The following is a 13129-nucleotide window of genomic DNA, read 5'->3' as shown; positions in this document are numbered from 1 at the left end:
ACTTCAGAGTTTTCAGACACGTGGCCAAGAACACATGCAGAACTTGGCCACTAACCCTTTATAATTAAAATTAAAAAGAGAGCCATCAAATTTTATAAACACCTCCAATCTAGCGACACACACTCCTATCTGTGCAAGGCCCTTCAGCGCTGAGAGGTGAACATAGATAAGAGTCCCTCTGCCAGCTAATCAAAAAGCTCTCAGCGCACACACACACACACACACACACACACACACGCACACACACACACACACACACACACACACACACACACACACACACACACACACACACACACACACACACACACACACAATAATGTGACCCAAGGCAACCGAATTATATTGGAACGAAACCAGCAAATCACAAAGTAAATTATTCTACTCAACCCTAAACAAAGAGTACATGGTGGCGGAGTACCTGACCACCATGACAAAACTAAAGAAATGTTGACAATGTTCAGACGAGGTGGACACAGGCCAGGCCCTGGAAAGAAAAGATGATCAGTCTCCATCTCTGGCCGAGGTCTTTCTGTGTTTGGAGTCCCTGTGTCTGCGTGGGACCCCAATGGGAGACTCTAACTTGACCATATGTGAATATGAGTGTGATTGGTTGTTTGTCTGTGTATGTTGACCCTGCGATACCCTACCTCTCGCCCAATGTCAGCTGGGATTCCCTCATAAGAATAAGCTGTATAGATAAATGGTGGAGTGTCTAACCTACCACACTAAAAAATAACAAGACCAAATGTCGACAGCCACACGATCAGCTGTTCTCACCATATATCAGCGTTTTAAACTCAATGCTACTATCCGCCTGCGATCACGCTCACAAAGACAAAGATAGTGAACGTCAAACATGATAAGAAATTAATTAACTTTACACGTATTTGGTCATAAATCAAAGATGTAGACAATATACACATTTTTACCTGACAGACAATAACTCAGGGGATCACTGTAGTGATGTGCATACAAAGCAGCGTTAATCAGGAAAACAAGATGGTGATAAACATGATAAACATTACACCCGAGTCACATATGAATGTGTGAAGGAAAGCATAGCTTGACATCATGTTTACATTTAGCTTTAATTACCGCAGTACCAGTGTCAGTAACATGGCTACAGGCTTTATACAAAGATGGACATCATGACTGCTCACCATAAGTGAAGCCAAAGCATCTAAATTGCCCCCTTGTGGCTGGCTGCAATATAGGTCATAAATCCCGCCTCCTCCATGTTAGTGAAATGTCATGATTGACAGCTGAGACCTCTCTTGCGATTGGTCAAGCACCTGTATCGACAAGGACCTTGATACTGCGGCTCCTTCCACCCATCACTACTGCAAAGACTGTGTTTCCAAATGATGTCTTCAGTGCACTGTTTTATCTTAATATACAGTCAATGCTACAGCCTGTCGTCTTATTACTATACCATATATAGTTCTTAGGTAGTAGCAGTTGTTCTCGTTGTTGTTGTTGTCCTCATAATTAATACAGAATTAGCCTGGCAACACATGTCAAGACATGATGATGCTTTGGGAGGTTTTATGTCGTATCAGTGTCTCACAAAATGATTTGATCCCACAACATCATGACACCTCAGTTTATTCAGGCCCACACAATGTGCATTAGAGTGCATGTGTGACTGACACACTGAGTATCCCTCTCTCTCTCTCTCTCTCTGTGTGTGTGTAGGAGTACAAAGCATCACATTAGCCAGACTGCGGTTCCTCGAGGGCAATAAGAAACCCACACAGTTAAACCTCTCGTAGGAGGACATCAAAAACTGCTTCCTTCTCTCTCTGGATTTAGCTAATAAAACTGTTAGCAGCCCTGCTAGTGTGCTACTCATATACAGGCAGGGTTACGCCATTGAATGCATCATCAAACTCCTAAAGACATGAGGGGGTCGACTTGAGGAAATCCCCCGGACCTACTCGCTCTGGACTATTCACAGTCTATTGGACCACAACCTGGTCCAATAGAGGCGAGGCTTCGGAGAGACGAGGTCATACGAGGAGAGATCGGGTCATTCTGGTTTGAGTGTACGAGTGTGGATGATGTGTGTACTGTAGTCAAACTGTACTGATCTAACACAAGTGATGCATAGGCACTGACAGGCACAATAAACAAAATGTGCATGCATACACAGACGTACATACGCATGCAGACAAACCAGACACCTCTCCTCCTCTTCACTCATACGCCTACATGTGTGGTGTATGTGTGCTGGACAAAAAAACAACAGGAGAGCCGCAGCAGCAGCTGGTGAAGTGCCGCGGCTACCAAGTGTTACAAAGAGATAATAATGATGTATTACTTTCTAACTCTCCACTGTTAGGATTGATGGTGATGACTAATGGCATCTAATGATGATGACAATGATGAAGAAGGCAGCAGATGATGGGTCATAAAAATGACTGATGAACCGTGCTCAAACTTGGGGCCGTCGAGAGCCGATACCACTCTCGCCGTGCTTTATGATCGAGCATGTTGTTGTCTTTGCTGCAATTTGTAGTGAGCAGCAACGACAGCCATATTTCTAATGCAGCAATTAGCATTTCAGAAGAACCCCTGGGACTGAGCAACAGCCTTAAAGCAGACTGAACATCTTGCTTGGTTTTCATTTCTCCTCAACAGCGTGCTGGAGCTGATCCAACAAAACAATAGCACTTCACTGAGCTGGCACAGGATTTATTTAGTTGGAAACCAATTTTGCAGATCAGCCGGTTATAATTCATTCAATGGCAAGACAGATTAATATGACGTCCTTCAGTTGCTGCTAAAATCGGTGGCCAAAAAGAAATGATATCAATCTCCAAAGAATATTGAGAACTGCTCTTAAAAAAGGATTACTTGCATTATAGTGACTTAAGTATCAGTCTGAAAATGTGTGGGCCTTAAAAGAGGAACCCTGCAAAATCCTGAGCAAAGTAGCATTGATCAAACCAAATGGGTGATATCAGTTAATTTGGCTAAATAAATGTAAAGCACAGTATGCGAGAGAGAAGTGCACGTCAGCACTGGAGTTGTTGTATAGATTACTGAACTGAAAGAACATTGAAATGGAAACACGAAGGCATTATGGCATGAACACTGACGAAAGCTTTTGTCGGCTAAGCACATAAGCGTTTTGTTGTGGGAGTGCTGCAATGAATAAGTAAACAGCAACAGTAATGTGACTCTCCATTTTCTCCCCAAATGTGGATATGCTGCCTCATTCTGTGGACTCCTACTGGGTTTAACACAGTGCAGCTAAAAGCTAACTTGTTAAATCAAAGTACCTGTCCACACAGATCACAGCAATAATGTGACTGTTAGGAAACATTCCGGCGGCAATGCCAATACTAATAAATCAGCTTATAAACAATATACTGTATATAGAAAAATGGAAATGATTCATTATAAAACCATTATGACAAAGAAATCTAATTGAGACTTGTTAGTTTACAGTTTAACCATAGACTTGAATAAAAAGAAAACACAATTACAGTTGCATTTCCAGCTGTTTGTTTTGCCTCATCCGATCAAATCCTCTGATCTGCGTTTATAGAGATTGCCGATCAAACTAATTAGAAGGAATATCGGCCTAATAATGAAAAAGTACCAAATCGGTGGCCGATCAATCGGATTTTACTGTAGAATATTTAAGAAAATGAAAGGCTAATTTGGCTACTTTTTCATTATTAGCTACACTTAGAGTAAAATCTTCTGAAACTTGACATACAGACAGTGAGGGTCCCCATGAACAAGAGTGAGGTGAAATATCTGTGTCACCTCTCAGGAATTAAAAAAAAAAAATATTTAAAATGAGCAAGTTATGAGTGCCATAATGAAAAAGTTTGCCATTCATTTTCTGAGAAATTCTACAGTTAAATCTTCTGAAACTTGACGTACTGACAGTGAACAAGAGTGAGGGGAAATAACTGTGTCACCTCTCAAGGATTTAAAAAAAATTATATATAATATGAGCAAGTTATGAGTGCTCATATTTTAAGTCAGGCTCTAGTGATTAGACTTCCCCACAGAGTCACTGAGCTCTGGCTGCTCATGATAATGCTATTATGCTGTTAAGCAGGTACGACGATAACCATGTTAAAGGGGACATAGCATGCCCATTTTACCACAAGTTGATATGGTTCCTTGGGGTCTTAATGAAATGTCTGTAACATACTTTGGTCAAAATACCACAAGGATCATTTAAAACAGCACCCTTTTGACCCTGTCTAAAACAGCCCTCCACAGAGTGACCTGTTTTGAGTGTGGGGGGGGCGGGGGGGATGAGGTGGGGGGTGGTCCAAGGCCATGTAGGGAGACTTCCAGTGTATTGTGACGATACAATACATAGGAAGCTCATTCCAGTCACTCAAGCATGACGTTTCTGACTTAGAGGAACCATAACAAAACGCGTGAGTTTTTTTTTTCCAGAGTTGTTGGGTTGGTAGACATGCCAGATACCCAAATTAGCGTGTAGAAGCACTAACAAAGTGGAATTTTCATGATATGTCCCCTTTAAACAACCACCATGCAAGGGTCTCATTATTCTCCCTTTATGTCATCAAGAACTTTGAAATTGTAAAGTGCTCATGTCACCACATTGATTCCGGTTTCACAGGAAGTTCAGAAGCTCTGTGAGCTTTCACGTGTTTTGCACATTCTGCTGTCGATGTTATAAACAAGTTACTCAAGTTTCAAGACAGATTTATCGCGTGTGAACATTAGTATTCCTCATTTACGAGCTGTGTCAGCCTCCTACCTTCCTCTGGTACAGTTCCTCTGGCGTCGTTGACCTCAGGCTGACCAGCCGGTAGTTCTTGACCACGGTGCGGGGGCGCTTGCGCGGCGGGGCAAAGCGCTCCATCTCCGTCACATAATACAGACCCTGCTTGATGTAGCCAAAGTAGCGGGCTTTGGCTGAGGCCTCTTCGTCTGAGTCAGAGTCCCCTCCATCGTCGCCCTCCTCGTCCTCGCCTGCGCTCAGGTTGCTCTCCAGGCGCGCGCGCTTCTGGGCGTGCTTCACCTCACACTGCGGACGAAAGAAACCCAGCATTAGGATTTTGATGGGGCTGGGCTCAATGACCAAAAAAGAAAAAAAAGGATAAAAGAGGTTTGAAGCAGAGGAACATTAGGTAAAAGAGAAAAGTAAAGGTGTTTGGAACAGAAATTGGAATTGCACAACAAACATGTGACCTAAAAGAGATTATAAAGCCACAGTTGTCTTTACATAAAAATCCATCTGCTATGTTATCCAAATCCTAAAGTGAACAGACCCAACACCCAAGTGAAGAATGAAAGCGTGTGATTCAGTGAAGCACAGTTTACATCTAGCTGTGCTTTCACGGGTAAACACTGAATCTTCACGGCCTCGTGCAGGATCAGCAGGTTGTCTGAGCACAAAACAACAGCGAGGTCAGGCTGCTTGATAGAGAATCTAAAGCCAAGCTGCCAAAGTTCTTTCTTCAACTTCAATAGTACTGTTCTCTAGTTTTGCGATTGCCTCAGTCGGGGGAGAAAAAATATTATTTGCTCATTTATCATCTACACGCTGTGGAGAGAAATCCTCATATTTCGTAGCGATGCCCCTCTGGGTTTCAGCCCACTGGAGAAAAATAAAATGCCAGCCCTTCCACCAGAGCACTGCTCCCAGCTGGGGTGTTATGAAACATTTAGCACCTGTAAAACATTAAGCATCTTAATCAACGTGGAGCTTCTATAGTGCTGCACTAATATGCTACGCTAACTCAGCACACGCAAGAAGATGCATATGTGCTAATCATCATAAAAACACATTATTCCACATCTATTTAGGTGCACCCACTAAGAGCCAAATCTTCAATTTCACAGTTTCAACACATATGAACCTACAGGCGTTCATTCTCCCTCTCCATGCTAAAGCAGGCTGATGAAACCTTTCCCCCAAAGTTGGCTGGCAAAGCAATCTTCTTTCTTTTTTTTGCTGCTGCTTTCAGATGGCAAGAAACAAAGAACGAGAATGAAACAAAGAGGAGTGAAGGGATGATGTGATATCGGGGTCTTTATGGGGGAGGGGTAAAGAAGCAGTGATACATATTTCATCATCACGCACCCTTACACATGCTTTTACACAATGATGTACTACGTCTACAAACATGAAGAAAAGGTGAAAATTTATATTTTGAAGACAAAGCTGTTCTTAGAGGAATCCTATCAGCTCACAGTAAAAGGATCCATCATGAATCAATGCACATATTCGTGTTGGGATTGATTTTCCTGCACAACAGACTCACTTTGCGTCAGAAAGTGTCTTTTTTTGTTGCCAATCTTTAAACGTTTAAACTATTGACCTTGAATTCCCACTCGTGGCCTGTCCAGTCTCCCTTTCTCTCACCTAGAGGCATCCAGTCGTGTGCAGCCCTGAACTGAAGAGACAGTTCAAAAGTGGAACTTCACCCTGAGCGCATACCTCCACCGAGGCTAAACGACATATGTCACAGATATCAGTTTCCTAAATATGCCTGATTTTTTTTTTTATCAAGATCCATGAATTATTCCCTTGGGAATTGGTAAAAACCTCCTATCTTGCTATGTTAAATACAGACACTAACATTTTGTGGTTTCTTCCCTGATCCATACTTCATCTTCCAAGTTTTGTGGTAATCTTTTCAGTTGTTTTTGTGTAATCCAGTGGACGAACCAACCAAGAAACAAAAGGAGTATCTTCTATTCTATAACATGCTTTTTAAACCCCAGAGGATTTATTTTGTTTAAACTACCTCTAAAAGGTTAATTAAAAAGCCTCACGTGCATTCCTATAAACATCTCTCTCTGTTTACTTCAACCACTTATGCATCCCCCCCCATCCTGACATTTACCTCCAGGCTGAGGAACCCCCCGTCATGCGCCGCGGTGACTCGAGGCGAGGGCTCGAACCACTCGCAGGATTTGCCCAGCAGGTTGCAGAGTGTCCTGACTGACGAGACGGTGACGGAGCCGGAGCAGCGAGCCATAATCAAGACGTTGTCGCTCCACCAGCTTACATCCACCAGCGGGTAATACTGCTCCTTATCTGCGACAGATATGAAGAGACACAGGGAGTATAATGATGTGATCAGACACAGGGGGGGGAACGGGTGAAAGCTGTATTAAAGTTTTCATACTTTGTGGACTTGGACCCAAATTTCCAGGTCATACTAAACTTTTTTCAAATCTGTTTCATCCTCTGAGACATATTTACACCTGTGGTCATGTTTATCACTTGTCGTGCATGAGATGACGACTTAAACACAGATTATTTCTTGCACAAGCTGTCACGGCAGTCATCACCACTGGCCCAAAACTGTCAAAAAAAGGCGGCACAGCTGCACAAACAGGCACAAGCGTAGAAATACACACACTCACAAGCATGGACACTGAGGAAGAAAAATATCCGCTAGCCTTGGCATATGTTTGTGTGTCTAAATAACTGTATGGTTCGGTGAATAAGACGTGTCAAAGATCATTAAATCGTATCCAGTGTCTACCGCTGTGCCAGCAACAAGGTCGGCTCCCTCTCAAACCGTTCAGGCCAAACTACCTTTTATCTTCTTCCTTCTCTCCAGCGATGTCTTCCACTCGGGGTTGATCTCTTCAAATCCTGGCTGAGGGGAGGACCGGAGGATGGAGGAACCAGAGAAGAAGGGAGGGAAAGCAGAAGAAGAGGAAGAGAGGAGTGAGGGCGACATTAATCTGCTAACCCTGTTTATACACGCACACACACGCACAGAGACCAGCAAGTAAGCAAAACACACACACTTAAACACATGCACCATAATTCGGCACAAGAGTCTGCAAATATAAGTTCTCTCTAAGCCACCGGACTTAATGTATAATGTCACACACACACACACACACACACACACACACACACACACACACACACACACACACACACACACACACACACACACACACACACACACACACACACACACACACACACACACACACACACACACACACACACACACTCTTATTTGGGCCAGAGAAAGATTACATTAATACAGTCAGTCAAGCAGCTAATGCATAAAATATTAGCAGGACACGGTTTTTTCCTGCATAAGCAAAATCATGCATGCTTACAGAAAACACACAAGCAGCTTCGGGGAGTACCTGTTGGTCCTGGCTCCATGTGGCCCTCTGTCTGAGCGAGGGGACGTCCCAGACAGACAGACGGCCAGAGAAGTGGATGACGGCCAGGAGGGTGCCATCGGGGCTCAGGCTCATGCGGAATACACCGTCCTGGACAACACAAATGCACACACACAAATTTTGGGCTCGAGAGAATGCTCCCTAATCCCATTGAGGAAAACAGAGAGTGGAGTAACTGTACCTTTTCATCCCCCTGTCTTGGAAAGAATCTGAAGCTGGGAATCCTAAAGAAACCTCTCTTCTGATTCTAGGACAAGAACAATGTGTGTGTTAGGCACTGTTTGAATACTTGTGCGTGAAGACGTGTGCGAGTGTGTATTCTCCTCACTGGGTTGACATCGTCCTCATAGCTGGTGACCTGCTTGTAGTGCGGCGAGCCGGAGAGAGTCCTCCAGGCTGTGATGCCGCGGCAGGAGGCCTTGGATGTACTGTCGTCTCCAGACTCACAGCCTCCCACCAGCAGCAATCTGGAAAACAAGCACGCACACGCACACACACACACACACACACACACACACACACACACACACACACTCATAGTTACCACCTCCATGATTACACCCTAACAGATCAATTAGCACTACCTTACACGGACAGCAAATTAAGGTGGTCACTGCGAGGTCATCCTTCAGCTCCGATTCAAGCCAAGTTATCTGAGTTTTCCATTTCGCAAGCCACTGGGTTAAAAAGTTATTTATCAGAGATTGTTTTGTTTTTTAAGTCTTGTTGGAATCAATTGCCAGACGCATCTTAGACACAAACAACACCACAATGACCACATGATGTGTAGGTCTGTCTTTGCAGTGAAACAGAACAGATGCCACTGCGACTGGGCTCTCAGGGGGGAGGTGTGACGGGAGAAGCAGCGCTGTCCAGCTCAACACTGCCCCCTGGTGCAGAGGAATTAAACATTAGGTAAGAGCCAAGATATGAGTTTGTTAACTGGTAGAAAGCAGTTTCTTTGTGTTTTTGGAGCAGCTTAAGTCTGGTGTATAACATTTACAGTATAATGTGATCTAAGGTGTCATTAAAACAGATGCTGGACTACTTCTAACACCCCTGATGCACATCTGTATTTTCTGAACATACATGCACAATATTAACTCTGTCTGTAATTACGATAATGATAAATATCAAGCCATAGTGCACCATAATATAAAACATGTTATATCCTCATTAATATACTCGTAGTATTTTAAGTTTTTGTAGGTTTAACTAATTGAATTATTTTGCCTATATTCAGTTTCTCACCTTGTCTTTTACTTGTCTCTAAGCTATTCTCTCGGTTGCTGACCCACTTTTCACACAGGGATCATTAAAGTTTCATCTCATCTATCAGTTGGCAAACATTTGACAGTAGCTTCCAAAATCCATTAAGCTGCCAAATCGTGCTTCACGGGCCAAACTAAGCCTGGTTTTCCTGCAGACTGTGGGAGTGCGGTGAAAAAAACAGTGAGGGCACAGGGCATGAGCTGGACATAAATAGCTGAAACCTCTGACTGCAGCGCGGTGAGGGGGGCCAAGGACGTTGTGGACCGCTGGTCTATTCCTACAGGTATTGTATTAAAGTGATTGTTTCATTTATTCCTGAGTATGCCCTTTGGCCCTGTTCTATAATGTAACATCTTGTGCCTGTGCAGGAATGTGTGTATAAGAACCTTTTTCAGGACTTGTATCCCAATGTTTTTAAAGAATAAACTGTATATTTCAGCAGCATAATCTCCCATCATGGTAAAATAAAGTTCCAGTAAAGTGGACTGAAAGAAAATAATACATAATAATAAAAATCATTTTAATTTTTAAGCATATTGAGGACATGTAGGGGTTTACTCATATTGCCCCAGATGTCAAATGATGAAAGCGTTTGAAAACACATTTACGCTATATATGCCGTCACGTAGCATCATCAGTAATGGGCTCAGGCATAAAAATTGATTCAAAGGATGTATAATGATGTCTGTAGAGGAGTATAAACGTATGAAAGATACTCCTGATGAAATACTGTTCTAACAGAAGTAGGCTCGGACTGTGAGGACCAGAGAAAACTAAATGTGTAAGGTTGACAATAAATGCTACAAGCCGTAATTATACTGTCACTGATTGATTAAAAGCTAAATGCTGGCAAAAGTACAAAAATATTCATTATTTCAGCTACATTCTACGAACACTACAGACAGATGTGGTGTCGTATTGATGGCAACAAGTCACTTACCGGTGGCCCGGGTGGTAAAAAGCCGAGGTGATGCCATGGGAGTAGTGGGCAGAGAAACTGAAGCTGTGGTTCTCCTGAAAGTTCTGATTGGTTCCCATACTGAGATGAAGGGGAAAAGGAAAGTCACATGACAAGCCACCTATGACTGAACTCTCCAAATAAATAAACAATCAAAACACGAACGCTCCCAGTGAAAATGTTAATGGCGCGACAAATATGTTATGGCTAAGATGACGGCGCAATTTCAATTCCAGCTGCAATTAAAATGAGACATGGCAAAATATAATCTTTAGATTTAAGTGGGCAATCTAAATTGGATTGGTACTAGAGGAGATGTGTAATTTGGAGTGTAATTTGTGGGATATCTCGCTGGGGAAATGTTCCCTAAACTGTATAGAGAGAGGAGGAGATGGAGGTAAAGAAGGCGAGTGCACAGGGAAATAGCTGGGAGACTTGCACAGTTCCAACAGTTCAGCTGCCTCCAGACTTCTATGTGTTTGTGCCACATTAAAGCAGCCTGTGTGTGTATGTGTGTGTGTGGCATACACACACACAGACACGGAGAAGTGCTGGCACAGAGCAGCAGAGATGACTTACTGTCAAGGCTCAGCTATAATTCTGAAATTGTAATTCAGTGTGTTTGAGCGACAATATTGGAATGCAGTCATATGAAAAGGAAGAGTGAGTATAAGCTCCATACTGAAAATGAACCTTGAAAAACAAGCCAGCACTTTCTGAGTAAATCTGGTGCAAATGTCCCTCTCATCTTAATTAACTCCACACACACACACACACACACACACACACACACACACACACACACACACACACACACACACACACACACACACACACACACACACACACACACACACACACACACACACCTTTGTAAGGAAGGCATCATCTACCCATTACCCTAGCTTTACAATCTGAATGCCTAACCTCAGCTTGAACCCTAAAGTCTTAACTTATAAACAGCCATTCACACTATTGGGGACAAGCATTTTGGTCCCCACAAAGCTATTATACCCCACAAGTATAGATGTGCTCCCGGTTTTCTGACCTCATGAATACAGTAAAAGAAGCCCACACACACCCTGATGGCTTTTAAAGGCAGCTCTCACCATTTATCCGCCAGTAATAGAAAAATAAATCAGCATTTTCCTCTCTTCTTCTCTGCAGAACTAAAGCAATGTCGCGGAGTGCAGGATGCCACCTGATCGGGATTCAACACACATGCACAATCTCATCCTGTGTCTTGGAGTGTCGGCGCACCCAGGCTCGGTGTGACGACAGTAATCATAAAGAATGAAATGGGAAATCTCTGAAATAATGCCCTATTAAGTTGTGCTAAATTAAAAAGGGAAGCTGCAGGCACACATGAGGAAAGCACACACAAAAATCAGACGTCAAATATTAAAAAATGTGTGTTTGAATAAGGATTGGCAATTGGTATTCAAAAAGAGAAGTCATTCCCCCGAACGTTTACATATAGATAGAAATGCATCATCAAGCTCCACAGGGGATGCACTGTGCTGTTAAGGTTAGAATAAACAGTAAACATGTTCTGTACATTTGGAGGACTGATGAAACTAAGGTTTATCTGTTGGAGGAAAGACATGCAGCACAAAGTGTGGTGTTAAAAGTGCACTGCGTACCAACATGAACATGAAATACTGTGGAGGGAGTGTCCTGATTTTGCTGCCACTGGCCTGGACAGCCCAATATCATGGAGGGGAAAACTAATTCCTACGGTCGCCTCACAAAATGATGTCTGAGCGGCTGGCTGACAGATGAAGTTCATTAGGCGCTAAATGATGCAGAAGGACAATGACCCTGAAACGTGAAAGTATCGACTACAGAATGATTTAAAATTTTTAAAAACTTTTGGAGTGGCTGAGAAATGAACGCAACAGAGATATGAAATGACCTCAAGAGTCATTCCAATCAGATATTCTTAATTGAGCCCAAGCAATTTGGATTTTGGTGGGTTGATATTGATATTAGGGACTGAATTATTTCTGATACTGATTTATCGACTGATATATAATTAGGAAAAATTGAAACGAATTCCAAAATGTTGTTGACATCTTTATGACAGAAAATTGTCATGAAGGCTTGATATTTTACAGGTTAACCATAAACTTAATAATATTTAACTATAAATAACAAGAAGACACAAATACAACTTTTTGTTTTACATAAAATGTTAACATAAACATTATTTTGTTTATTCTGTAAGACAAAAAAATTCAAATTGGCCCTTAAAGAGGCAAGCAACACATGTCTTTAAAAGGTTCAAATTACCATTTTAATCATCCAAATGATAAATCAGTAGATCTCTTATCGTGGCGTATAAGACTGAGCTGAACCATTATAAGAAGAACAGTCCAAAACTCCTGGTGAACATTGTGCAGGTCAGATCTCAGCTACAGGAAGCAATGAATAGGTTCTACCACTTATTAAAATTACTCCAAGAGGTCACTTACTTTTTTTTTTTACCAGCATTGTGAGGTCCAATCACCTGTCAGTTCCAGCTGTCAATCATGACGTTTCATCTCATTTTTATTTGGTATTTGCATCAAATAAATAACTAAAACCAAACCTACTGGAATATGTATTTGCTGTGTACTTTGACTTTGTATTTTGTCCCATCCACTACCATGGAGGAGGCAGGATTTATGACCTAGTCACCAGGTGGCGATGGCGACACTTTGGCTTTACTTTTGGGAAGTCCTCACGTCA

General features: G+C 42.4%; 1 protein-coding gene across 2 annotated transcripts in view; it reads right to left on the bottom strand.

Moving 5' to 3' along the window:
* The window catches only part of nbas (NBAS subunit of NRZ tethering complex), a 155705-nt gene that overhangs the window by 131345 nt on the left and 11231 nt on the right, over positions 1-13129 (bottom strand). For both annotated transcript variants that reach the window (XM_035143684.2, XM_035143683.2), the window contains exons 9-15: positions 10382-10480; positions 8498-8636; positions 8351-8416; positions 8131-8259; positions 7556-7619; positions 6855-7048; positions 4760-5029 (exon numbers count right to left, since the gene is read on the bottom strand). In XM_035143684.2, coding sequence (XP_034999575.1) covers positions 4760-5029; positions 6855-7048; positions 7556-7619; positions 8131-8259; positions 8351-8416; positions 8498-8636; positions 10382-10480 — 961 coding nt within the window. The remainder of the gene's footprint in view (positions 1-4759; positions 5030-6854; positions 7049-7555; positions 7620-8130; positions 8260-8350; positions 8417-8497; positions 8637-10381; positions 10481-13129) is intronic.

This window comes from Hippoglossus stenolepis, chromosome 20 (genome assembly GCF_022539355.2).
Source record: "Hippoglossus stenolepis isolate QCI-W04-F060 chromosome 20, HSTE1.2, whole genome shotgun sequence".
Lineage (NCBI taxonomy): Eukaryota > Metazoa > Chordata > Actinopteri > Pleuronectiformes > Pleuronectidae > Hippoglossus > Hippoglossus stenolepis.
This window is presented reverse-complemented; position numbering and strand designations above follow the sequence as displayed.